This window comes from Dendropsophus ebraccatus, chromosome 5 (genome assembly GCF_027789765.1).
Source record: "Dendropsophus ebraccatus isolate aDenEbr1 chromosome 5, aDenEbr1.pat, whole genome shotgun sequence".
In the NCBI taxonomy this organism is placed as follows: Eukaryota; Metazoa; Chordata; class Amphibia; order Anura; family Hylidae; genus Dendropsophus; species Dendropsophus ebraccatus.
The window spans coordinates 13956870-13983455 of NC_091458.1; the positions used below are offsets into that span (position 1 = coordinate 13956870).

Here is a 26586-nt window from a genome sequence, read left to right on the forward strand (position 1 = left end):
ATAGATAGATAGATAGATTTATCAAACATGGTGTAAAGTGAGACTGGCTCAGTTGCCCCTAGCAACCAATCAGATTCCACCTTTCATTTTCCAAAGAGTCTGTGAGGAATGAAAGGTGGAATCTGATTGGTTGCTAGGGGCAACTGAGCCAGTCTCACTTTACACCATGTTTGATAAATCTCCCCTTATGTCCGATCTACAAGAAGATTTAGTCATGCACCTTTGGGAATTTGCTCTCCTCATCAATGAGAGAGATGATGTTCATGGGTTTGATGGCGATCATGTCCAGAGCGTCCTGGTTGTCGGTGAACTCGATGTGCTGCCAGTTGATGTTCTCCAGGTTGTATTCCTCCTGCTCCAGCTTAAAGACGTGACGCACAAAGAACTGCTGAAGGTTTTCATTGGCAAAATTGATACAAAGCTGCTCAAAGCTGAAGAAAAAAAGTATAATGTAATTATACACTGGTGGAGAGAGATATGATATAAAGTTACAGACAGACAGATAGATAGATAGATAGATAGATAGATAGGAGATAGATAGATAGATAGATAGATAGATAGATAGATAGGAGATAGATAGATAGATAGATAGATAGGAGATAGATAGATAGATAGATAGATAGATAGATAGGAGATAGATAGATAGATAGATAGATAGATAGATAGATAGATAGATAGATACATAAGTAATTCAGCAGCACTAGCGATGGTGTGCACGGGTGCCTGTTGTAGTCTTAACCACGGACTTCCTTATATATTCAAAGTAGATTCAATGGCACTCCAAGATAAATTGCAAAAACTCAGTGTTTTATTCCAGTACTGTGCTGTTACTACTTTTGGACACTGGAATAAAACACTGAGTTTTTGCAATTTATCTTGGAGTGCCATTGAATCTACTTTGAATAGATAGATAGATAGATAGATAGATAGATAGATAGATAGATAGATAGGAGATAGATAGATAGATAGATAGATAGATAGATAGATAGATAGGAGATAGATAGATAGGAGATAGATAGATAGGAGATAGATAGATAGGAGATAGATAGATAGGAGATAGATAGATAGATAGATAGATAGATAGATAGATAGATAGATAGATAGGAGATAGATAGATAGGAGATAGATAGATAGATAGATAGATAGATAGATAGATAGATAGATAGATAGATAGATAAATAGATAGATAGATAGATAGATAGATAGATAGGAGATAGATAGATAGATAGATAGATAGATAGATAGATAGATAGGAGATAGATAGATAGATAGATAGATAGATAGATAGATAGATAGATAGGAGATAGATAGATAGATAGGAGATAGATAGATAGGAGATAGATAGATAGGAGATAGATAGATAGGAGATAGATAGATAGATAGATAGATAGATAGATAGATAGGAGATAGATAGATAGATAGATAGATAGATAGATAGATAGATAGATAGATACATAAGTAATTCAGCAGCACTAGCGATGGTGTGCACGGGTGCCTGTTGTAGTCTTAACCACGGACTTCCTTATATATTCAAAGTAGATTCAATGGCACTCCAAGATAAATTGCAAAAACTCAGTGTTTTATTCCAGTACTGTGCTGTTACTACTTTTGGACACTGGAATAAAACACTGAGTTTTTGCAATTTATCTTGGAGTGCCATTGAATCTACTTTGAATAGATAGATAGATAGATAGATAGATAGATAGATAGATAGATAGGAGATAGATAGATAGATAGATAGATAGATAGATAGATAGATAGGAGATAGATAGATAGGAGATAGATAGATAGGAGATAGATAGATAGGAGATAGATAGATAGGAGATAGATAGATAGATAGATAGATAGATAGATAGATAGATAGATAGGAGATAGATAGATAGGAGATAGATAGATAGATAGATAGATAGATAGATAGATAGATAGATAGATAAATAGATAGATAGATAGATAGATAGATAGATAGATAGATAGATAGGAGATAGATAGATAGATAGATAGATAGATAGGAGATAGATAGATAGATAGATAGATAGATAGATAGATAGATAGGAGATAGATAGATAGATAGGAGATAGATAGATAGGAGATAGATAGATAGGAGATAGATAGATAGGAGATAGATAGATAGATAGATAGATAGATAGATAGATAGATAGGAGATAGATAGATAGGAGATAGATAGATAGATAGATAAATAGATAGATAGATAGGAGATAGATAGATAGATAGATAGATAGATAGATAGATAGATAGATAGATATAGATAGACATAACCCCAATTATAAGTGTTTTGTGCAGTCACCTATGTAGTTCCTCTATGATCACCTGTTTACAGTGAAGTTCTCAAACCCAAAGATATCCAGCAGTCCGATAGATCTTCTGACCACTTTAGGTTCATTGGAAACTGGTCTGTAAATAGCGGCATTGATCTTCTCCACAATCCATACGAATAGTCGTCCGTATATTCCCTATTGGATAGAAATATAAAAAAAAATAAGGGGACTGGTAGATTCTTAAAGGGAACCTGTCACTCCCCGTGCCGGGGTGACAGGCTCCCGACCCCCCGTTAGAGCCCCCTATACTTACCTAATCCCGCCGGGTCCCGCTTCTGGAGGTGGTCGGGTGATGAAGATCTCAGCCGCTGCAGCCCGGCGCGCGCGCTGAGAGATGAGTCCAACACCCATAGAGAATGACAGGAGAGTCCAGCGCTCCGTCATTCTCTATGGGTGTTGGACTCATCTCTCAGCGCGCGCGCCGGGCTGCAGCGGCTGAGATCTTCATCACCCGACCACCTCCAGAAGCGGGACCCGGCGGGATTAGGTAAGTATAGGGGGCTCTAACGGAGGGTCGGGAGCCTGTCACCCCGGCACGGGGGGTGACAGGTTCCCTTTAATATGAGACGGTATCAGAGTACAGAGGCAATAACGTATTACACGGTTCTCATTTCCATCAACACACTGGGTCTCCTAATAGTGTATTACTTTTCTAAAGTAGGTCAAAGGGGTAGTGACTCTCCTTAAAGGAGAAGTTCGGCGAAAATTTTTATTTAAGTATCGTATTGTTCCCCAAAAGTTATACAAACAACCAATTTACACTTATTATGGAAAATGCTTATGAAGTGCATTTTTCTCTGCACTTACTACTGCATCAAGGCTTCATTTCCTGGATAACACGGTGATGTCACTTCCTGGATAACATGGTGATGTCACTTCCTGGATAGCATGTTGATGTCACTTCCTGGATAATATGGTGATGTCACTTCCTGGATAAAATGGTGATGTCACTTCCTAGATAACATGGTGATGTCACTTCCTGGATAAAATGGTGATGTCACTTCCTGGATAACATGATGATGTCACTTCCTGGATAGCATGTTGATGTCACTTCCTGGATAATATGGTGATGTCACTTCCTGGATAATATGGTGATGTCACTTCCTGGATAAAATGGTGATGTCACGACCCGACTCCCAAAGCTGTGCGGGCTGTGGCTGCTAGAGTGGATGATGGCAGGGGGACACTGAGGGACACAGGGCACTGGAGGGACATTGAGCATCCCTCTGCCATCATCCTCTCCAGCAGCCACAGCCCGCACAGCTCTGGGAGTCGGGTCGTGACATCCCCATGTTATCTAGGAAGTGACATCACCATGTTATCCAGAAAGTGACCATCACCATGTTATCCAGAAAGTGACATCACCATGTTATCCAGGAAGTGACATCACCATGTTATCCAGGAAGTGACATCACCATGTTATCCGGGAAGTGACATCACCATGTTATCCGGGAAGTGACATCACCATGTTATCCGGGAAGTGACATCACCATGTTATCCGGGAAGTGACATCACCATGTTATCCGGGAAGTGACATCACCATGTTATCCGGGAAGTGACATCACCATGTTATCCGGGAAGTGACATCACCATGTTATCCGGGAAGTGACATCACCATGTTATCCGGGAAGTGACATCACCATGTTATCCGGGAAGTGACATCACCATGTTATCCAGGAAGTGACATCACCATATTATCCAGGAAGTAAAGCCTTGGTGCAGTAGTAAGTGCAGGAAAAAAGCACTTTATAAGCATTTCCCATAATAAGTGTTTATTGGTAATTTGTATAATTTTTGGGGGACAATACAATACTTTGGTAAACATTTTCAACAGACTTCTCCTTTAAGGAGAGCCCGTCATAAAGATGTGTAGAGACTTACAGACCATTGCTGCTCCACTGAGAATTCTGGGAAGAAAGGAAATGCAAAATAGCTTTCACACCTCTTGACTAGTGATGAGCGAATACTGTTCGATCGAATAGATATTCGATCGAATAGTGAGATATTCGAATATTCAATATTCGGACGAATATCCCGCGAATATTCAATAAATATTCGATAAGCGTTCAAATCCCCCAGCTTCCGGTTTTACCCTCCAAATGGTCAAATAGATGTTTTTTACTAATCGAATACCTGTTCCCATAGACTTTAATGGGATCAAATATTCGATCGAATATTCGCGGGATATTCGTACGAATATCGAATATTCGAATATCTCACTATTCCCTCATCACTACTCTTGAGCACTTGAGATGTCCCTTCAAGTCAAGTCTCGCTCAGTCAAGGAGCCTTAGAACATTGACTGGGGATTATGGCATATCCTTTTTTTTCTAATGTAGATAATATTAACAAACCTTAACAAAGGCGTCCCTGACATCCAACGCCTGCTCCATGCTCAGAGGAGTGGACACAGTCTCCCCTCTAGTGATAATGGTCCGGCTGGTGAGGCAATTCATCAGGTCCTGAGGCTCAACCTGTTCATATATAGAAAGAAAACATTACTAAGCATAAGATAGTGGGATAATTCCTTCCTACATAGTTATGTACTATAATACTGCCCCCTATACACAAGACTATAACTACTATAATACTTCTCCTATATACAAGAATATAACTACTATAATACTGCCCCCTATATACAAGACTATAACTACTATAATACTTCTCCTATATACAAGAATATAACTACTATAATACTGCCCCCTATATACAAGAATATAACTACTATAATACTGCCCCCTATATACAAGAATATAACTACTGTAATACTGCTCTTATATACAAGAATATAACTACTATAATACTGCTCCCTATATACAAGAATATAACTACTATAATACTGCTCCCTATATACAAGAATATAACTACTATAATACTGCTCTTATATACAAGAATATAACTACTATAATACTGTCCCCTATACACAAGACTATAACTACTATAATACTTCTCCTATATACAAGAATATAACTACTATAATACTGCCCCCTATATACAAGACTATAACTACTATAATACTTCTCCTATATACAAGAATATAACTACTATAATACTGCCCCCTATATACAAGAATATAACTACTATAATACTGCCCCCTATATACAAGAATATAACTACTGTAATACTGCTCTTATATACAAGAATATAACTACTATAATACTGCTCCCTATATACAAGAATATAACTACTATAATACTGCTCCCTATATACAAGAATATAACTACTATAATACTGCTCTTATATACAAGAATATAACTACTATAATACTGCTCCCTATACACAAGACTATAACTACTATAATACTTCTCCTATATACAAGAATATAACTACTATAATACTGCCCCCTATATACAAGAATATAACTACTATAATACTGCTCCTATATACAAAAATATAACTACTATAATACTGCTCCCTATATACAAGAATATAACTACTATAATACTGCTCCCTATATACAAGAATATAACTACTATAATACTGCTCTTATATACAAGAATATAACTACTATAATACTGCTCCCTATACACAAGACTATAACTACTATAATACTTCTCCTATATACAAGAATATAACTACTATAATACTGCCCCCTATATACAAGAATATAACTACTATAATACTGCTCCTATATACAAAAATATAACTACTATAATACTGCCCCCTATATACAAGAATATAACAACTATAATACTGCTCCTATATACAAGAATATAACTTCTATAATATTGCTCCCTATATACAGGAATATAACTACTATAATGCGGTTCAGGGAAGAAACAGAGTGCTGCACCTCACACCTATGGCTGATACTAGTGCCGCTTGGCTAAATAAAAAACACATCAGAATTTTGTGTATGAATTGATCAAGCCATACTGCCCCATGTACCTCGTGCCGGTATCTGATACACATGGGTCCCTACACTAAGTCCACACCGTGCCAGTCAGTGGCCACCAACCCCGCAGGCGTGCACAGCCAGGGAACGGGGGCCATGGGACGGCCCTGCGACCCCCATGCCACAGGACCAGACCCAAAAACACCACACCAGAACCCGGCCAGCACCGCCGGCGGAGAAGGTCGCCCCCAAGCAGCACAAGTCTGGATAAGGTATTGCGCTCACCATAGCTGCAGCAAACAGAATGGGAAAAAACAGGAGGGATAAAACCATGTGCACTCAGGTGTCTCCTGCGGTCATGTGGGTCCTGGTGAGACCCACATGACCGCAATTAGCAGGAGACACCTGAGTGCTCATGGTTTTAATCCCTCCTGTCTGTCCCATTCTATCTTTGATAGCTATGGTGAGTGCAATACCTTATCCAGACTTGTGCTGTTTGGGGGCAGCTTCCTCCGCCGGTGGTGCTGGCTGGGTTTTGGTGTGGCATTTTTGGGTCTGGTCCTGTGGCATGGGGGTTGCAGGGCCGTTCCATGGCCTCCCTTCCCTGACTGTGCACGCCTGCGGGGGTGGTGGTCGCTGACCGGCACAATGTGGACTTAGTGTAGGGACCCATGTGTATCAGATACCTGCACGAGGTACATGGGGCAGTGTGGCTTGATCAATTCACATACAGAATTCTGATGTTTTTTATGCAGCCGAGAGGTACTAGTATCAGCCATAGGTGCGAGGTGCAGCACTCTTTTTCTTCCCTGAACCGTATTTTGTTTCTCTCTTTTCTCCGTGTTTTGCACTCCTCCTGGTGAGACCCACATGACCGCAATTAGCAGGAGACACCTGAGTGCTCATGGTTTTAATCCCTCCTGTCTGTCCCATTCTATCTTTGATAGCTATGGTGAGTGCAATACCTTATCCAGACTTGTGCTGTTTGGGGGCAGCTTCCTCCGCCGGTGGTGCTGGCTGGGTTTTGGTGTGGCATTTTTGGGTCTGGTCCTGTGGCATAGGGGTTGCAGGGCCGTTCCATGGCCTCCCTTCCCTGACTGTGCACGCCTGCGGGGGTGGTGGTCGCTGACCGGCACAATGTGGACTTAGTGTAGGGACCCATGTGTATCAGATACCTGCACGAGGTACATGGGGCAGTGTGGCTTGATCAATTCACATACAGAATTCTGATGTTTTTTATGCAGCCGAGAGGTACTAGTATCAGCCATAGGTGTGAGGTGCAGCACTCTTTTTCTTCCCTGAACCGTATTTTGTTTCTCTCTTTTCTCCGTGTTTTGCACTCCTCCTGGTGAGACCCACATGACCGCAATTAGCAGGAGACACCTGAGTGCTCATGGTTTTAATCCCTCCTGTCTGTCCCATTCTATCTTCGATAGCTATGGTGAGTGCAATACCTTATCCAGACTTGTGCTGTTTGGGGGCAGCTTCCTCCGCCGGTGGTGCTGGCTGGGTTTTGGTGTGGCATTTTTGGGTCTGGTCCTGTGGCATGGGGGTTGCAGGGCCGTTCCATGGCCTCCCTTCCCTGACTGTGCACGCCTGCGGGGGTGGTGGTCGCTGACCGGCACAATGTGGACTTAGTGTAGGGACCCATGTGTATCAGATACCTGCACGAGGTACATGGGGCAGTGTGGCTTGATCAATTCACATACAGAATTCTGATGTTTTTTATGCAGCCGAGAGGTACTAGTATCAGCCATAGGTGCGAGGTGCAGCACTCTTTTTCTTCCCTGAACCGTATTTTGTTTCTCTCTTTTCTCCGTGTTTTGAACTCCTCCTGGTGAGACCCACATGACCGCAATTAGCAGGAGACACCTGAGTGCTCATGGTTTTAATCCCTCCTGTCTGTCCCATTCTATCTTTGATAGCTATGGTGAGTGCAATACCTTATCCAGACTTGTGCTGTTTGGGGGCAGCTTCCTCCGCCGGTGGTGCTGGCTGGGTTTTGGTGTGGCATTTTTGGGTCTGGTCCTGTGGCATGGGGGTTGCAGGGCCGTTCCATGGCCTCCCTTCCCTGACTGTGCACGCCTGCGGGGGTGGTGGTCGCTGACCGGCACAATGTGGACTTAGTGTAGGGACCCATGTGTATCAGATACCTGCACGAGGTACATGGGGCAGTGTGGCTTGATCAATTCACATACAGAATTCTGATGTTTTTTATGCAGCCGAGAGGTACTAGTATCAGCCATAGGTGCGAGGTGCAGCACTCTTTTTCTTCCCTGAACCGTATTTTGTTTCTCTCTTTTCTCCGTGTTTTGCACTCCTCCTGGTGAGACCCACATGACCGCAATTAGCAGGAGACACCTGAGTGCTCATGGTTTTAATCCCTCCTGTCTGTCCCATTCTATCTTTGATAGCTATGGTGAGTGCAATACCTTATCCAGACTTGTGCTGTTTGGGGGCAGCTTCCTCCGCCGGTGGTGCTGGCTGGGTTTTGGTGTGGCATTTTTGGGTCTGGTCCTGTGGCATGGGGGTTGCAGGGCCGTTCCATGGCCTCCCTTCCCTGACTGTGCACGCCTGCGGGGGTGGTGGTCGCTGACCGGCACAATGTGGACTTAGTGTAGGGACCCATGTGTATCAGATACCTGCACGAGGTACATGGGGCAGTGTGGCTTGATCAATTCACATACAGAATTCTGATGTTTTTTATGCAGCCGAGAGGTACTAGTATCAGCCATAGGTGCGAGGTGCAGCACTCTTTTTCTTCCCTGAACCGTATTTTGTTTCTCTCTTTTCTCCGTGTTTTGCACTCCTCCTGGTGAGACCCACATGACCGCAATTAGCAGGAGACACCTGAGTGCTCATGGTTTTAATCCCTCCTGTCTGTCCCATTCTATCTTTGATAGCTATGGTGAGTGCAATACCTTATCCAGACTTGTGCTGTTTGGGGGCAGCTTCCTCCGCCGGTGGTGCTGGCTGGGTTTTGGTGTGGCATTTTTGGGTCTGGTCCTGTGGCATGGGGGTTGCAGGGCCGTTCCATGGCCTCCCTTCCCTGACTGTGCACGCCTGCGGGGGTGGTGGTCGCTGACCGGCACAATGTGGACTTAGTGTAGGGACCCATGTGTATCAGATACCTGCACGAGGTACATGGGGCAGTGTGGCTTGATCAATTCACATACAGAATTCTGATGTTTTTTATGCAGCCGAGAGGTACTAGTATCAGCCATAGGTGCGAGGTGCAGCACTCTTTTTCTTCCCTGAACCGTATTTTGTTTCTCTCTTTTCTCCGTGTTTTGCACTCCTCCTGGTGAGACCCACATGACCGCAATTAGCAGGAGACACCTGAGTGCTCATGGTTTTAATCCCTCCTGTCTGTCCCATTCTATCTTTGATAGCTATGGTGAGTGCAATACCTTATCCAGACTTGTGCTGTTTGGGGGCAGCTTCCTCCGCCGGTGGTGCTGGCTGGGTTTTGGTGTGGCATTTTTGGGTCTGGTCCTGTGGCATGGGGGTTGCAGGGCCGTTCCATGGCCTCCCTTCCCTGACTGTGCACGCCTGCGGGGGTGGTGGTCGCTGACCGGCACAATGTGGACTTAGTGTAGGGACCCATGTGTATCAGATACCTGCACGAGGTACATGGGGCAGTGTGGCTTGATCAATTCACATACAGAATTCTGATGTTTTTTATGCAGCCGAGAGGTACTAGTATCAGCCATAGGTGCGAGGTGCAGCACTCTTTTTCTTCCCTGAACCATAACTACTATAATACTGCTCCTATATACAAGAATATAACTTCTATAATACTGCTCCTATATACAGGGATATAACTACTATAATACTGCCCCCTATATACAAAAATATAACTACTATAATACTGCTCCTATAAACAGGGATATAACTACTATAATACTGCCCCCTATATACAGGAATATAACTACTATAATACTGCTCCTATATACAGGAATATAACTACTATAATACTGCCCCTATATACAAGAATATAACTACTATAATACTGCTCCTATATACAAGAATATAACTATTATAATATTGCTCCTATATACAAGAATATAACTATTATAATATTGCTCCTATATACAAGAATATAACTATTATAATATTGCTCCTATATACAAGAATATAACTACTATAATACTGCTCCTATATACAAGAATATAACTATTATAATACTGCTCCTATAAACAAGAATATAACTATTATAATACTGCTCTCTATGAGGATCCCTTACCTCCAGTAGATTGGCTGCTGTGGTTAATGAGGTGGAGTAAATCACTTCACAGGCATCCAGGTTATCATACATACGTGCTGTAGACATAACATATAGTGGTTATGTAGATGGGTGAGTATTGCAGTATGCTTTCATTTTCAAACATTTCTCAATCACTTTAATCTAGACTTCCCAGTGATATTTTTGGAATCCGGATCCCTCAGGGACGGTTAGAGGAAGGTCGGCTCGGACCCAGACAGAGGATTTCCTCTGAAATCTTCGTATATTGTATGAATATGATTTTTATCTGGCTCTGTATAAGTTTATAAACTTTACACTAAACTTCTTTCATTGTCATCTCGCCTGGTTCTCACCTCCCTGCACAGATATGTTCTATTTTGCATATATATAGAAGTAAATTACAAATCTCTGTCACAAAAAATGGTGAACAACCCCTTTAAGCTCCATTCACTTCATTGAAACAGAGTTGCAAAGCCTGCACACAAACTGACAAGAGTGGTGCTGTCTTTGGAAGAAAGTTCCTAACGCTGGATAACCCCTTTAAAGAGTACAACTGTTCTATGGATATCCTTGCATTGAACATGTTTAAAGGGTGTACGGCCATATATTTAAAGAGTTTCTTTAATTCAAGACACACCTATGGGTCATTACCTTCATAACGCAGGTTACCCAAGTGCAATATGGCAGCCAGAAGCCGGGAGATCTCCCAGTTCTCGGTATCGGTAAACATCAGCACTTTCATGGCAGAACGAATGTTGGCATATTCCTTACTGTCATCTCTGCCGTCACACGTGGTGCATTTGCCCTGGAAAGAAAATTAGAACTTGTATGAAGAGAATGGTCTCATGGTAGGTGGGGGCCTTGTTATCTCCTGCACACTTATAAAGGAAGCCATGTGACCTCACCATACAGAGGTAGTTGTAGTCCGTTGCTTTGCCAAGACCCAGTTTCTTCTTCTGATCTGGAGGCATCCCCTTCAGCATACAGTAGAACACATGATAGTTCCGCTCATCTTGAGCCTGAAATGTACAAAATTACAAAGAGTTACATCCTGTATTATACCCCAGAGCTGCACTCACTATTCTGCTGGTGGGGTCACTGTGTACATACATTACATTACTGATCCTGAGTTACATCCAGTATTATAACCCAGAGCTGCACTCACTATTCTGCTGGTGGGGTCACTGTGTACATACATTACATTACTGATCCTGAGTTACATCCAGTATTATAACCCAGAGCTGCACTCACTATTCTGCTGGTGGGGTCACTGTGTACATACATTACATTACTGATCCTGAGTTACATCCTGTAGATCTTTTATTTAAAAATATAAAACATAACAACAAACCAATAATATAAATAAGATAACTGGGGGGCGGGGCCTGGCTATGGAGGAGTGAGGACGCGTGTGTTCAGAGCTCCTGCCCGGTCTCCTCACAAACCCACCTAACACAGATCCCAGAACGACCACCTGCCTTCTGGAACGATGAGGGGGAAGCAGAACACCAGGAAGCACCCCTCCACTGCTCCGGTGCCGGCTAATCAAGACATCACCAGCTTCTTTCCCTCTCGGGGTTCGCAGCCGCCTCCTGCAGTAATGGCGCCGCCAGCCGCCCTAACCGGATTACCTGCTCCGGCCGCAGCACCTCACCCCGAGGCCGGGGGTTCACAGCCCGTCTCCGGTACAGCCGGAACACCCGCTGGCAGACTGGAGGCCGTACGGACACTGCGATCGGCTCCGGTAGGCACTTTAGCCCCCATAGCCTCCTCCCCACGTGGCGCGGCCGCCATCTTGCCCGCACTATCCTCTGGGGACCCGGCTCCCCCCCCGGCACAATCTGACGCCATCACGCCTCTCCCACCTTCCCCGGGCCACCAGATGAACGTTGGGGGTGAGTGCGTGCGGTGGGCCTCGGACGATGAGGATTATCCCCCCCTCCGGCCTGCACAACCAGCATTCACAGGGGCCACCTATGCTAGCGTGGTTAGGGCCCAGGTGCACGCCACAGAAGGTGAGGGTGTATTGATACTCAGCCAGTGCTCTGGGCTGTCTGCGGACGTTGCCGCCGAGGAGAATAACTGGGCCCCTCACAATATCCCTCAGGGAGCAGCAGGGGACTCCACAGCCCCGCAAGGGCAGGTTATCCCCCCTATGCCCCACTCAGTGGATGGATTATTGTTCCCTAGGCCGCAGGCCTCTATCTCCTCCTCTCCGCTGCGCTCTGCATCTTCAGTGGAAAGCGTTCTGACACCCCCTCCGGAGTGTAGCCAGGAACTCTTTGGTGACCAGGAGGACCAGGTCCTGTTGTTAGACGTCCTGGTGGGGGACCGTTGCCCTTCTCTGCCTGTTTCCCCCCTCATCCCCCCTGATATGACTGCTCGGGCAGGGGCACAGGTACCAGGACAGGCCTGTCCGTCTCAGATGGAGACTTCTTTCCTGGATGTCCTCAGGGAATTAAAGGACCTCCGGGCTCACCTACACACCATTCCTACGAAGAATGATATGGAGGCGTTTGTTACTCGCCTTGAGACTTCTTGCAGGGCTGATATTACTACCTTACGGACTGACGTCCAGCTTCTTGAGCAACAGGTGACCGCTAATGTCAACGTGACGGATGCATTATCCACTAGAGCCACTGACCACGACCACCTCCTTTCTGAACACTCTTACCAATTACAACTCCTCTACGATGCCCTGGACGATCTGGAGAACAGGGGGCGTCGGAATAATTTGAGAGTGCGGGGTTTACCTGAGTCGGTTGCGCCACGAGACCTGGACTCTACCTTGCAATCTCTCTTCAACTTTGTTCTAGGCGCTCCACCGGACGCACGGTTGGAATTGGACAGAGCCCACAGATCCTTAGGGCCCCGGTCCTCCGACCCGGCTAACCCTAGGGATGTCATATGTAGAGTGCACCGTTATCAGCAGAAGGAGGCTATCCTATTCAAATTGAGAGATGCGGGTCCTATTCGGTATGATGGCCGGGACATACAAATACTCCCTGATCTCTCCCGCCTCACCTTACAAAAACGCAGAGCGTTCCGCCCCCTGTTGGAGGTTCTTCGCAGCCGCAATATTGCCTACTCTTGGGGATTCCCGTTTCGTCTACAGGTGCGGAGAGATGGTCGGGGTCTCTCTCTAAGCCATCCCCGAGACTTATTACGCTTTCGGGAAGCCCTTGATCTTCCAGAGATCACGATCCAGGATTGGCCGGAACTCCCCACTGGCCCTCCGATCGCCCTTCCGCCGCGGCCGCAGCGGTCCTCGAGGAGAAGAAGAGGTGGCACCAGGAGGAACACCCACCCTCCGCAACAGAGGGGTCCTACCTCTTCTCCGAGACAAAGTCCTCCCTCGGCTTAGTTGTCTTATATTTGTGCCTTAAGTCTTTTCACTAACTGTCTACGCCCCCCCCCCATACGTTATGCCCTTGGCTAGACTCACGGTTAGGTTCTGGTTATGTATCTATTCTGTGGTATCTATTTTATGCTGACGCTCCCTCTTCCACGTGCCGACCCCCTACATATATAGCTTGTAGAGTATGCCTTCAGGGCCTCCCGCATTTGGGATAGTCTGGGTGTGGGGTCTGGCGCCTGGACGAGGGTATCGTCACCACCATGTTTTTGTTTTATTACAATTTGTCATCTGCCAAGGGGACTATTTGTCATACTATGCAGTTTAGAGGGGGGGGGGGGGACTGGAGTACTGTTATAGGGTTTTAGGTTGGTCGTTCTTTCACGTTATGACATTGGGTTATGGGGGACCGGGGGGAGCACTCCCACCTGGTCAGTCCCGTTCTTACAGGGATCCGTACCTCTAGGGTACACGAGTAGTTTGGTTCCACTCTACCTTCCCCCTCTGTGGAGCTTACCCTCCTCCTGTTTGGGTTTTTCCACTTGCTTTTATTTCTTCCCCCTTTCCCCCCTCCCTTCCCTCACTTTTTCTCCCTGCTTTTCCTCGTCTCTGTTCCCCCCTTCCTTTCCTAGCTACCCCCCATCCTTTCCTCTCACTTTACCCTTCCTCAGCCCTCCCCTTGCCCTGACCAGGGATGTCGACCTTAAATATTTGTTCACTAAATGTACGGGGATTCAATACACCCCAGAAGAGGTCACAAATACTGTATCATATGCATAAAAAGAAAATGCAGGTAATACTGTTACAGGAAACTCACTTTAAAAGTCAGCACGTTCCAGCCATTAGGGATAAATACTACACCCAATGGTACCATAGCCCGAATCCGGATGCCCGGGCTCGGGGGGTCTCCATCGCCCTACATAGATCTTTGCCAGGTACCATCCTTGACTCCCGCATAGATGAACAAGGGAGATATTTGATCCTAAAACTGAAGATAGGCTCTGTCACATACACGATTGCCAACTGGTATTCTCCCAACCTGAACCAGACTATTGCCTGTCGTGCCTTTCTAACCGTTCTTTCTCAATTCACAGAGGGGATTCTGCTCATTGGAGGAGACTTCAATCTCCCCTTGGATCCGATTATGGACACGTCTGCTGGTAGGTGCGCTGTCCCCCCACGACGGCTACGCGCTCTTAAACGCGATCTGCATGGACTTCAGTTGGTGGACGTATGGCGCGCTCTGCATCCCCAAGGTAGAGATTATACATACTACTCCCCTTCGCACATGTCCTATAGTCGCATAGACTATTTCCTGATTAGCCAGCATGCCCTGACCTGGCAACCATCCGCTTCTGTGGGCGACATTCTATTTTCCGACCATGCCCCCATCTATCTTTCTCTTTCACTCCCTAATCATATCAACCCTTCTTGGTCCTGGAAGCTTAATGAACACCTCCTGAAAGACCTGGCCTGTGTGGCTGACATTGAAAAGACCATTGCATCTTTTCTCCACACACACGCCTCTGACTCCACTCCACTTCCCACACAGTGGGAGGCTATGAAATGCGTTTTGCGCGGCACATTCATAAAGCATGGCACAAGACTGAAGCGCGATAAGGCCTCTAAAATTGCCTCCCTTCTCCAACGTATACATACGTTGGAAACTTCACATAAACGCACACTTTCCTCCACCACTTATGCGGAACTGGTCAAACTGAAAGACGATTTGAAGGCACTTCTAGATCAGAAATATACCTACCAACGTCTGCAGTATCGCCGCTTTCTTTATGACCACTCCGATAAGTGTGGACGTCCATTAGCTCGCCTCATACATCCGTGGCAGGGACATGCCTACATACCGCGTATCCAACGACCCGATGGTACGGACTCCCAAAACCTGGCAGATATTCTTAGTGCTTTCCACGCCTACTATTCTCAGCTCTATAACATTTCCCCCACCCATGTAGCTACGGATGTGGTCTCCCCTGATATTCAGGACTATATCTCTGACACGGCCCTACCTGTGCTGAACTCAGAGGAGGTGGAGACACTAGAGGAGGACATATCGGAGCAGGAAATACGGTTTGCCATTAAGAACACCCCAGCCGGTAAATGCCCTGGCCCTGACGGATTCACCCCCTCCTTTTACAAAACCTTTAGTAGTCTTCTCACTCCCTTTATGATGAAAGTATTCAATTCTGTCTCGGATGGCTCTTGTTGGGTGCCTCAATCCCTGGAGGCTCATATTAGTGTCTTGCCTAAACCGGGTAAGGACCACACACAGGTTACCAATTACAGACCCATATCGCTTATTAATGTCGATATTAAATTGTTCTCCAAAACCTTAGCCAACCGCCTGACACCGCTCTTGCCTGGGATTACGCACACGGACCAAGTTGGATTTGTACAGGGGCGGGAGGCGAGGGACAACACCAACAAGATTCTGGCTCTCATAGCAAAGGCCAAATCCCGGGCCTTACCATTCTGCCTCCTCTCGGTAGACGCAGAGAAGGCCTTTGATCGGGTTCATTGGGGTTTTCTCCAGGCCGCTTTGCGGCAGGTTGGTGTTGGCCCTCGCTTCCTCAGCAGAATCCTGTCGTTGTACGCGGGTCCCACGGCGAGAGTGCGGGTCAATGGGGCATTATCTGCTCCTATTTCTGTATCCAACGGCACAAGACAGGGGTGCCCTTTATCCCCCCTCCTGTATGTTTTGGTTATGGAGCACCTAGCGACAGCCATACGAGACAACCCTAGCATCCACGGGCTCTCGCTGCAGGGGACCCAGTATAAGGCCGCCCTATATGCAGATGACCTCCTCCTGTGTGTTACCCAACCTCATGTCTCCTTCCCGTCTATTATTTCTGAGTTCCAACGTTTTAGTAAGGTGTCTAACTTTAAGGTAAACTACACAAAATCTGAAGTGCTGAACATTTCCCTCCCTACCAATACTGCCTCCTCCATCGCGCAAAATTTCCCCTTTAAATGGCGCAGGGACCATCTCACTTACCTTGGAGTAAATGTGTCTGCTGACCTTTCCCGCCTGTATTCTCTTAACTACCAACCCCTCTTAGTCCGCACACTAAGGGACCTCCTGACTTATAATAAGAGACCCCTATCCTGGTTTGGTAGAATCAATGTCATAAAAATGGACATCCTTCCCAGGTTCCTATACATATTCCAGACTATCCCTATCATGCCTCCCGCCATTTTTTTTCGCCAACTGCGTACAGCATTCCTCAAGTTTATCTGGAACAGTTCACGCCCAAGGATCAAATATGCCACACTGTCTAGGCATAAGTCGGACGGGGGGGTGGGATTACCCGACCTTCGCATGTATCACAGGGCTGCGGTCCTTCAGCGCCTGCTGGATTGGAGGTACAATGCTGCTTCAAAGCAATGGGTCAGGCTTGATCAACAAGAGGTCCCTTACCCCCTGTCTAATGTCTCTTGGCTCCCCCTTTCCGTCCCCTCCCCGTTCTCTGCGGACTCCCTCTTACCGAGGGTGGCGGTTACCCTATGGCGTCGTCTGGTACGTAGTAACATTTTGTCCAGACCCTTCAGCCCGCTCACTCCTTTATTCCATAATCCTGACTTCCCCCCGGCGTACAGGAAGGACACGTTTTTGCTCTGGAAGGCCAGGGACAACCCTAGCCTTGGAGTAGTGCTTGAGGGCAACCCCCTACCCCCCCTTGGGGATTTGCAGACGCGTGCCGGTTCCACCAACCTATCTTGGCTCGAATATTCTCAGCTTAGCTCGTACCTTGGCCCTCGTGGGGGCCACAGCTCTGTATCTTCTACCCCTACTTCCTTTGAATCCCTGTTCCTTTTGGACTCTCCTCCTGAGCACTCCATCTCTGTGATATACCGCCTCCTTCAGCAGGACGGGGAGGATGACCCCCCTGCGTTCTGGGCCGCATGGGAGAAGGACTTGTCGGCCATAATCACCCCAGAGGACAGGCTGAAAGCATGCATCTTTACACATAAATTGTCCACGGCTTGTTCCCCTCAGGAACGGAACTACAAAGTTCTTTCCCGATGGTACCGGGTCCCAACCAGAGTTCATTCCATGATACCGTCTGTGTCAGACCTTTGTTGGCGGTGCAGCAATGAGAAGGGCACTATGCTACACGTATGGTGGGGGTGTGACAGGCTAACCTCGTTCTGGTCAGGTGTCTTTGATGCTTACCGGGCGATCTCGGGGCACTCGGCACCTAGGACGCCTCAAGTGGCGCTTCTCTCTATACTCCCCGGTGCTATAGGCCGACAGAAAAAGAGTATCCTGCGTTTCTGTCTGTCTGCAGCACGGACAGTTATTCCTCGCCATTGGCGCTCCACGCAGGTCCCTACCCTGGCGGAGTGGCAGGCCGAAATGTCACACCTTCATCGTATGGAGGAATTGTCTGCTGAAGCCTCGGGATGCAACAAACGATATAAGACGGTATGGTTGTCCTGGCTGTTGTTTCGGGATTCTCCCGCCTTTCAGGCACTGTTTTCTGATGGGGTACCTCCTGAGATGCCTATTTAGTTATCCACCGCTCTCTCCCCCGTGGGGAGGTGGCCCCCTTGGTCAGGGCAAATACCCCTCCCCCCCCCCCCCTTCCCGTCTTCCCTTCCTTGCCTTCCCTGTTCACCCCTCTAATGGTACATTTCTCTTTGTACCTCTAATGTTCTCCGTTTCTGATAAGTTTTTTCGCTGGAAGCTGGAATGTTTTTGTTATATGGGATGCTCCTCTTGTGTGTCGCAGTTCTCAGCGTTCAGTTGTTATGGGGGCTATGGGACTCATTGGATGTGTGCCTACCCCTTGGGCATATCACTACATATGGACGCTATGCAGTTTTGAGTGAGCCCCTATCACTCCGTCTATTACCTTCCGCGAATTTGGGTTTATTGTGCTATGTAAACTTTGAGTCTTATGTCTGTTGAGTAAGACTCTTCTTTGTACCTATATTTTATTTTATGTTTTATTGAAAAATGTTGAATAAAAACTGATTATACATAAATAAGATAACTGTACAATATATACAAGTCCATAAAAGTCCATAAACGTATTGGCTGGTCCAGCCTCACACTCACCAAACGCACTGCTGTATTATCCCCCACACGTGCAAACTAGATTTTCCCACAAACACCACAATAATAACACTATAAAACTTAACTTAACTAACAATAACTAACATAACTGTACACTAACCCCCTGGTCCGGTTGCGTTCCACAAAATTAATAAATAAATAAATAAATAAATAAATAAATGCACAAATAAATACATAAATGAATATATACATAGATCCCTACACCGAACACGAAAACATTTTTATAATTTTTTTTTTTGGGGCCCTGAGCTGGTCCCGCATCCCATGCCCCCAGTACATGATAACAGACGTCCATGAACCAGCCCAGGATTTTCTGTTTATACCAATGTCCCCAGAAACCCCCTCCCCCCATATAACCCACCACCCAACCTAACACTAAACCCCAACCCCAGGTGGAGACAAAAATATGCAAACTATATACACAAATAAACACACTAATAATATACACACTAATAATATACACACTAATAATATACACAAACATACACAGTAAACCATATTGGGGCTTCTCAGCCCCACACACAACCCGAAAGCCCAAGTTCAGTACCTGCAAGCCCTATATTCCTATACAGCTACAGCACAAAACAAAAGACTAAGGTGCCAGCATCAGCCCACCACCAGGAGAGGAGACGCAGGCTAAGGAACCTTATAGGCAAAGCCCCTCCAAAGACAAGAGGCCCTACCAGCCCCCAGCCTCTCGTACTCCAGAGAGCGCACCTTCACCAGGTCACCGAGTGTGCCCCTAACCACCTCATCCACAGGGAGGATTTTACGTTGCGTCGACACTAAACACCGTGCACTCCACGTGTGGTACCTGACCACTATGCTGACTAGGAATAAAGTGCTCCGGTCCCAGCCACCAAGGTTTCTGAATGCTCCATAGGCCCATTCCGCATAGGAGAGACGGGCCAACCTGGGCCACCCGATGGAAGCGCCCACCCTGTTGTAAACCTCTGTATTAAAGGGACAATGAAGCAGAAAATGCTCCATGCTTTCCAGTATGCCTCCACACTCCTCCCGGGGACATCCCGATCCTCAGAGCTCCTGCACTTCAGATTGTCCCTCACATACAGTTTCCCATGGAAGCAGCGCCAAGCCAAGTCCCAAAACTTCAAGGGGATCCTGATGGAATTCAATAGGCCCAAACCAACCTCCAGATCCCGGCTTGGGCAATCCTTGAGCGCCAGCGGTTTTTGGAAATGGGATGACAGGACCCTATTGTCAAGGAATTTCCTCGACAGAGTCCTAATCTCCCACATCCCCAAACCCCACGACGAATGACCTTCAGAACCAGGGTAGCATAAGCCGGAAGATGCCCATGTGGTGTGCGGAGATCCTTCACTTGCCCTCCTGTCTCCCATTCCTGGAACAAAGGCCGAAACCATCCCCTACAGGAGAATACCCACGGAGGAGCCCTCTCTTTCCAGAGGTTTGAAATGTTGGTCTTAAGAAAGGTATTCACAAGGAACACCACGGGGTTGACCATACACAACCCCCCTTGTCTCCTCGTACGGTAACTTTTTTTTTGAGAAAACAAAATTAAACAGTGGTCGGAGAACTCCACCTCGACAACGGACACCGCTGAAGAGACGGCTTCCTCCTTTAAATAAAACCTGTCTATCCTGGACCTACAACTACCCCTATGATAGGTGAATCCCGCGTGGCCTGGTGTATGCCGGATGTGGACATCCACCAGGCGAGCCTCACTAGCTATACTATTCAGGGCGACGCCATCATAAGTCAGCTTGTCTCTGGAACCTCCCCTATCCTGGGGCCTTGTGACAGCATTGAAGTCCCCTCCAAAGACCACCTGCTGACTTGCTGACCTGCTGATCCTCATAAAGAGACACTTCCGATCCCACTTGGACTGTGGACCATAGATGTTAATAAGGCGAAGTTCTTGTCCCTTCATGAGGACATCTAGAATCAGGCACCTCCCCATTTCTAACTCAATAACCCGTCGGCATTCTACCGGTGCGGCAAAAAGGACCGCCACCCCGCTATACGGCTCGGCCGCAAGAGACCAGTAGGAGGGCCCATTCCTCCATTCCCTTCTGGCTTTAAATATAGATGACATGTCTGTTAGCCTGGTCTCCTGCAAAAAGAAAATGTCAGCATTAACATGGGCAAAATAATCATAGGCCGCAAATCTAGCCGTATCTGACTTAATGCTGGCTACATTAATGGAAGCCAGCGTCAACGGAGAGGGTGCCGCCATCATGGGTGATTGAGTTCGATGGCTTTCTTCTTCCCACCCCCCTTCTTACCCTACTCACACTCCACGTCAGAAGAACTCTTAACCCTTTTTAGTGATACTGAAGTGTCCATTTCACTAGGCTTATCAATATTACCGTCCTCGTCCCCAGATTCTGGGCCAGTCCCCTCCCCTGAGGACATAACCTCCCCAGGAGAAAAAGACTTGGCGCCCCCTGGAGGCTTTGCCGCCACCTTCAGAACCTCACCCTCAGCTTCCTCCTCTAGAGAGGCAGAGATGTCTTCAAGGGCTTGGAACTGATTGGAAAGACCGATCAGAGGGGAGCAAGTCTCACCTTCCTTTGGCACCTGGACCAGGGTAGGAGAAGATCTCAAATCTCCCTTTTTTTTACTTGTACCCCGCTTACGTTTCTTCTCCTGCCATCCCTGCCCATCATCCTCATTCGCGCTCCCACACTCGGACGACTCAGGGGTGACAGCACCTTCCTCTCTACGCAACCTCCTGACCTCCTCATTCAGTTCATCATCCCTAAGGGCCTCAGCAGCATGACTGGCCTCTGGGACAGGACCAGAGGTTCTCCCAGTAACTTGGGATTCCCCCATGGCCCTCTCCTTTTGGCGCTTATCAAGACGTCTCAGTCTCGCTGGTGTCGCCTTCTTGCTATTCCTCACTGGCCCCTCAGCTCCTCCACCTCTGCTAGTCCCCTCCCCAGCAGATTCCAGCTCACGGCCTTTACCCGCCGGGGCCAAGACTGCATTGGCAAAGGAACGAGGACAACGACTGAAAGGGTGACCTAAGTCCCCACACAGGTGACACCTAATCTCCGCACAAGATGCAGCATGATGGCCTACACCCCCACACAAGGAACATTTCTGTACCGTACAGTTGGCACTGAAGTGTGTGGGGTCGCCGCACCTGTGACAGAGCTTCGGCTGACCCTGGTAGAAGATCTGGATACGATCTCTCCCGAGGAAGGCAGAAGATGGAATATGGGTAACCGTATTTCCTGAACGTCTGAGTTTTACCACAAACGTCCAGGCCCCTGATCAGATGCCAAACTCATCCCTATTTTTTTGTGGAATACCAATGACCTCACCGTACCGCCCTAACCATGTCATGATATCCACACAAGAGATTGACTCATTACGGGTCAAAACGGTCACTCTCTTGACTTCATTTTGGCGAGACAATGCCTGCACGGCAAAGTCCCGCCAGCCAGGCTCGTCCTTTATCAATTCATAGTTCGACCAGAAAAGCTCAAGCCCCTCCGGCCGAACAAAACTGATATCGAACTCGGGTGTACCATGAGGATGTATCAAAGCATAGATGTCAGTTGCCTTGAAGCTCATCTTCAGCAGGAGCTCAACCACCTTGGTCCTTGACGGACATGTATCACTGCCCCTCCACCGAAGACGAACCACATTCCTACGGAAACCATCCTGCCCGGCTGTTGGAAGGGACCAAATGGTGTCCCCTCCTCTTTGTTCTCGGAAGGCAGCAAGGCCATGCCTTTCTATCCAGTAGGATAGATCAACCTCTCTTCCCTCTACATTGATCGATCTTTCCCCCTTCTTAAGAGCCTCCAGGAAACGCCGTTGCAACATGCCGTCCCCAGAGCCTGGAGATGAGGAGGGAATTCTACCTCACCCAGCAGCAACCCCTGCATAACTTTTCCTAGGGGCCATCACTGCTGGGGGTGCAACCGGACCAGTCCCTGCCCCTACACCACCATCACCACCTCCCCCAATAGCATTGTCTCTAGTAACTACCCCAATCCCCCCCATAACATCACCACCACCTTCAATGACATTGTCCCCAGTAACATTACCACCACCTGCAATAACATTTTCCCCGATCACATCATTCCCACCCCCAATAACAACATCACCACCCCCCATAACAACATCACTTCCCCCCCCCCTAATAACACTGCTCCTGGTCACCCCACAATCCATCACTTCATCATTCATACACCCCGCACCCCCATCCCCTCCCTCATTCACACTGGCTGGACCAGCAGCAGATGCAGCACAGGATGATAATGATGAGTCTTTTGTTCTTGCTATCATTTTTGCCTCAGCATCCCGGGGCACTAGAGTTGGGACAGCCTCCGCTGGCCCTTTAACCCCTTAAGGACAGAGCCAATTTCGATTTTTGCGTTTTAGTTTTTTCCTCCTTGTGCTTAAAAGGCCATAGCACTTGCATTTTTCCACCTAGAGACCCACATGAGCCCTTATTTTTTGCGTCACTAATTGTACTTTGCAATGACAGGCTGAATTTTTGCATAAAGTACACTGCGAAACCAGAAAAAAATTCAAAGTGTGGTGAAATTGAAAAAAAAAGCATTTCGTTTATTTGGGGGAAACGTGTTTTTACGCCATTCGCCCTGGGGTAAAACTGACTTGTTATATATGTTGCTCAAGTCGTTACGATTAAAACGATATATAACACGTATAACTTATATTGTATCTGATGGCCTGTAAAAAATTTAAACCATTGTCAACAAATATACGTCACTTAAAATCGCTCCATTCCCAGGCTTATAGCACTTTTATCCTTTGGTCTATGGGGCTGTGTGAGGTGTCATTTTTTGCGTCATGATGTGTTCTTTCTATTGGTACCTTGATTGTGCATATATGACTTTTTGATCGCTTTTTATTACAATTTTTCTGGATTTGATGCGACCAAAAATGCGCAATTTTGCACTTTGGGATTTTTTTGCGCTGACACCATTTACCGTGCGAGATCAGGAATGTGATTAATTAATAGTTCGGGCGATTACGCACGCGGCGATAGCAAACATGTTTGTTTATTTATTTATTTATTTACTTTTATTTATAACCTGGGAAAAGGGGGGTGATTCAGACTTTTATTAGGGGAGGGGGCTTTTTACTGTTAACAACATTTTTTTTTTAACTTTTACACTTATACTAGAAGCCCCCCTGGGGTTAGGGTTATTCCCCCTAGGGACTTCTAGTATAAGTGCTTTGATCTCTCATAGAGATCTCTGCAGCATAGATATGCTGCAGAGATCCATGAGATAGGCACTCGTTTACTTCCGGCTGCTGCAGCCGGAAGTAAACGAGTGCAGAGCCGGGGACGGCGCCATCTTGGAGCGGTCCCCGGCCGGCTTCAGAAACGGAGATCGCTCCTCCGGGATAACATCCCGGGGGAGTGATCTCCGCCACTAGACACCAGGGAACAGCTGAATCCGGTAATCGGATGCAGCTGTCATGTTTGACAGCTGCATCTGATTACTGTATTAGCGGGCACGGCGATCGGACCGTGCCCGCTAATACCTATGGTCCCGGGCTACAAGCGGCACCGGGGACCGCCGCGGTTCAGAGCGGGGTCGCCGCGCGACCCCGCTCTGAACGTCCTTACCGGCATCAAGGCGTAAGTATACGCCAGATGTCGTTAAGGGGTTAAGGGACCTGACAGCTTGCTTGCCCGGTCTAGAGGCCATCCCAACTCTGTTCTTTTTAGTGCCCTCCGCCTCATCAGCAGTGTCTTTAGCATTGTCCAAGTGCCGCTGATCAGTGGGATCAGCGGCGCCAATACAAAACAAAATTTCCCTTTTTGCAGTTTTTATTTGGCCAGTCTTATTGGGAGCGTCTGGAGCCACCGCAACTACCTCCGGCACTGGGTCACCCCCCCCCTCCCACAGGGGAGCGAACTACAGCACCGGAATCTGCCTTTTTGCCCACCGCTGGGCCACCCTCACTGTCCAGCCGTTTGGCCAATGCCTTCTCTGCTCCATCCCTGCTACTACAAACAAGGCTGGAGTTCAGCGCCCTTTTAGTATCTGTATTCTCCCCGCACCTTTGCACCGAGTCCACTACAGAACACGGGCTGGGCTGGGTAACGGGGCTCGCACAATGAACCGACCCTGCAGCCGGCTCAGGGGTCTCAGGGAGGGGGGTGCAGATGTAACTCACCACTTCTTGCTGCTTTGCCTTGGTCTTTCCCTTCTTGCCCCCAGGTGCCTCCTCTGGGAGTTCATCTCCAAACACAAAGTTCTGAGGGCAGACTGGGGACTCGATCATCCTGATCTGGGCCATGAGCGCCCCTCCCTGGCCACTGCTGTCACTGTCCTCCCCTGAGTCGGCAGGTGTTACGACTGGCTGCTGTGCAGGGGGCCCACTGTACGGAGCCTGCTGGTGTTGCTGCAGGCTGCCAGGTGGGTCTGGCTGTTGGTCTTCATCCATCTCATCGGCAGTGTCATCATCATCATCATCCACCTGGCTCTCAGGTTGCAGCCCCATCAACCCTCTCTCTCTGTTATCAGCCATCTCCCGGAAACGGTCATCATTTATACGTTTTTCCTTAAATCCACCACTCATCTCCCGTATCTCTGATTTCCTCTCCTCCAAATCTCTTACTTCACCTTCAAGTCTCTTTACCTCCACCTGGATCTCAGACTTCTTCCTCTTTGTAGCCTGGTTGGCTCTGGCACGGGCGTAGCGCAGTTCCTCCCGGAGCCTCCTCAGAGACTTGCTGGCTTCTTCATACTCACGGAGGTGGCTCATGGTGGAGAGAGACTCCCGGGCCCTCTGCACTCCCCAGCCTTCCTCACCGAGGTCGGCTTCACCCCCGTGAGCACTCAGCTTTCTCCCAGAAGTACCTGGCTTTCTGCTGGTGGCACTCTGCTTTCCTGAGGTAGATTCTTCCTTTTTGGAAACCTTTCGGCTTCTTCGGTTGTCCACAGCCTCAGTGGGGAGAGTAGGAATGGAATTACTGCGAGTCTGCGACTCCTGGTGGAACGAGTCATCCCCGAATCTTCAGGTGTACAGGCCGCTTGCTGGCTTCTCCTGCTCCCCGGCGGCCTACCACGGGAAACAGAAGCCTGGACCTCGCCTCCCTCGCTCATGCCTGGAAACCCGCTCCCTCCCTGGGGAGGAGAGAGCAGGCCCAGGGGCAGATCTTGCTTGCTTGGAGCTCAGGAGCAGCAGACTCGCACAGCCTCACAGAGCAGGACCACACCCAAAACTAATTGGAGCTGCAATCACCACTCCAGAGCTGCACTTGCTATTCTGCTGGTGGGGTCACTGTGTACATACATTACATTACTGATCCTGAGTTACATCCTGTATTATACTCTAGAGCTGCACTCACTATTCTGCTGGTGAGGTCACTGTGTACATACATTACATTAATGATCCTGAGTTATATCCTGTTTTATACTCCAGAGCTGCAGTCATTATTCTGCTGGTGGGGTCACTGTGTACATACATACATTATCAGTGATGTCTCTTACCTGTCTGCAGACACGAGACTTCTCCAGCAGATACTGCTCTATCTTCGCGCCCTCAATGGCTCCTTTTTTATTAAAATGAATATCAATGTATTTTCCAAACCGGCTGGAATTGTCGTTGCGAATTGTCTTGGCATTGCCAAACGCTGTAAGGGCATCAGTAACAGAGCAAAGGTCAAGATGACTAAATATACTATATACTATACTATATATATATATATATATATATATATATATATATATATATATT

General features: G+C 47.3%; 1 protein-coding gene across 3 annotated transcripts in view; it reads right to left on the bottom strand.

The window, feature by feature from the left end:
• MYO7A (myosin VIIA) overlaps positions 1 to 26586 on the bottom strand; it is a 121776-nt gene that overhangs the window by 45506 nt on the left and 49684 nt on the right. For all 3 annotated transcript variants that reach the window (XM_069969537.1, XM_069969536.1, XM_069969535.1), the window contains 7 exons: positions 26340 to 26482; positions 11323 to 11436; positions 11069 to 11222; positions 10418 to 10494; positions 4691 to 4810; positions 2329 to 2471; positions 221 to 431 (listed from right to left, as the gene is read on the bottom strand). In XM_069969537.1, coding sequence (XP_069825638.1) covers positions 221 to 431; positions 2329 to 2471; positions 4691 to 4810; positions 10418 to 10494; positions 11069 to 11222; positions 11323 to 11436; positions 26340 to 26482 — 962 coding nt within the window. The remainder of the gene's footprint in view (positions 1 to 220; positions 432 to 2328; positions 2472 to 4690; positions 4811 to 10417; positions 10495 to 11068; positions 11223 to 11322; positions 11437 to 26339; positions 26483 to 26586) is intronic.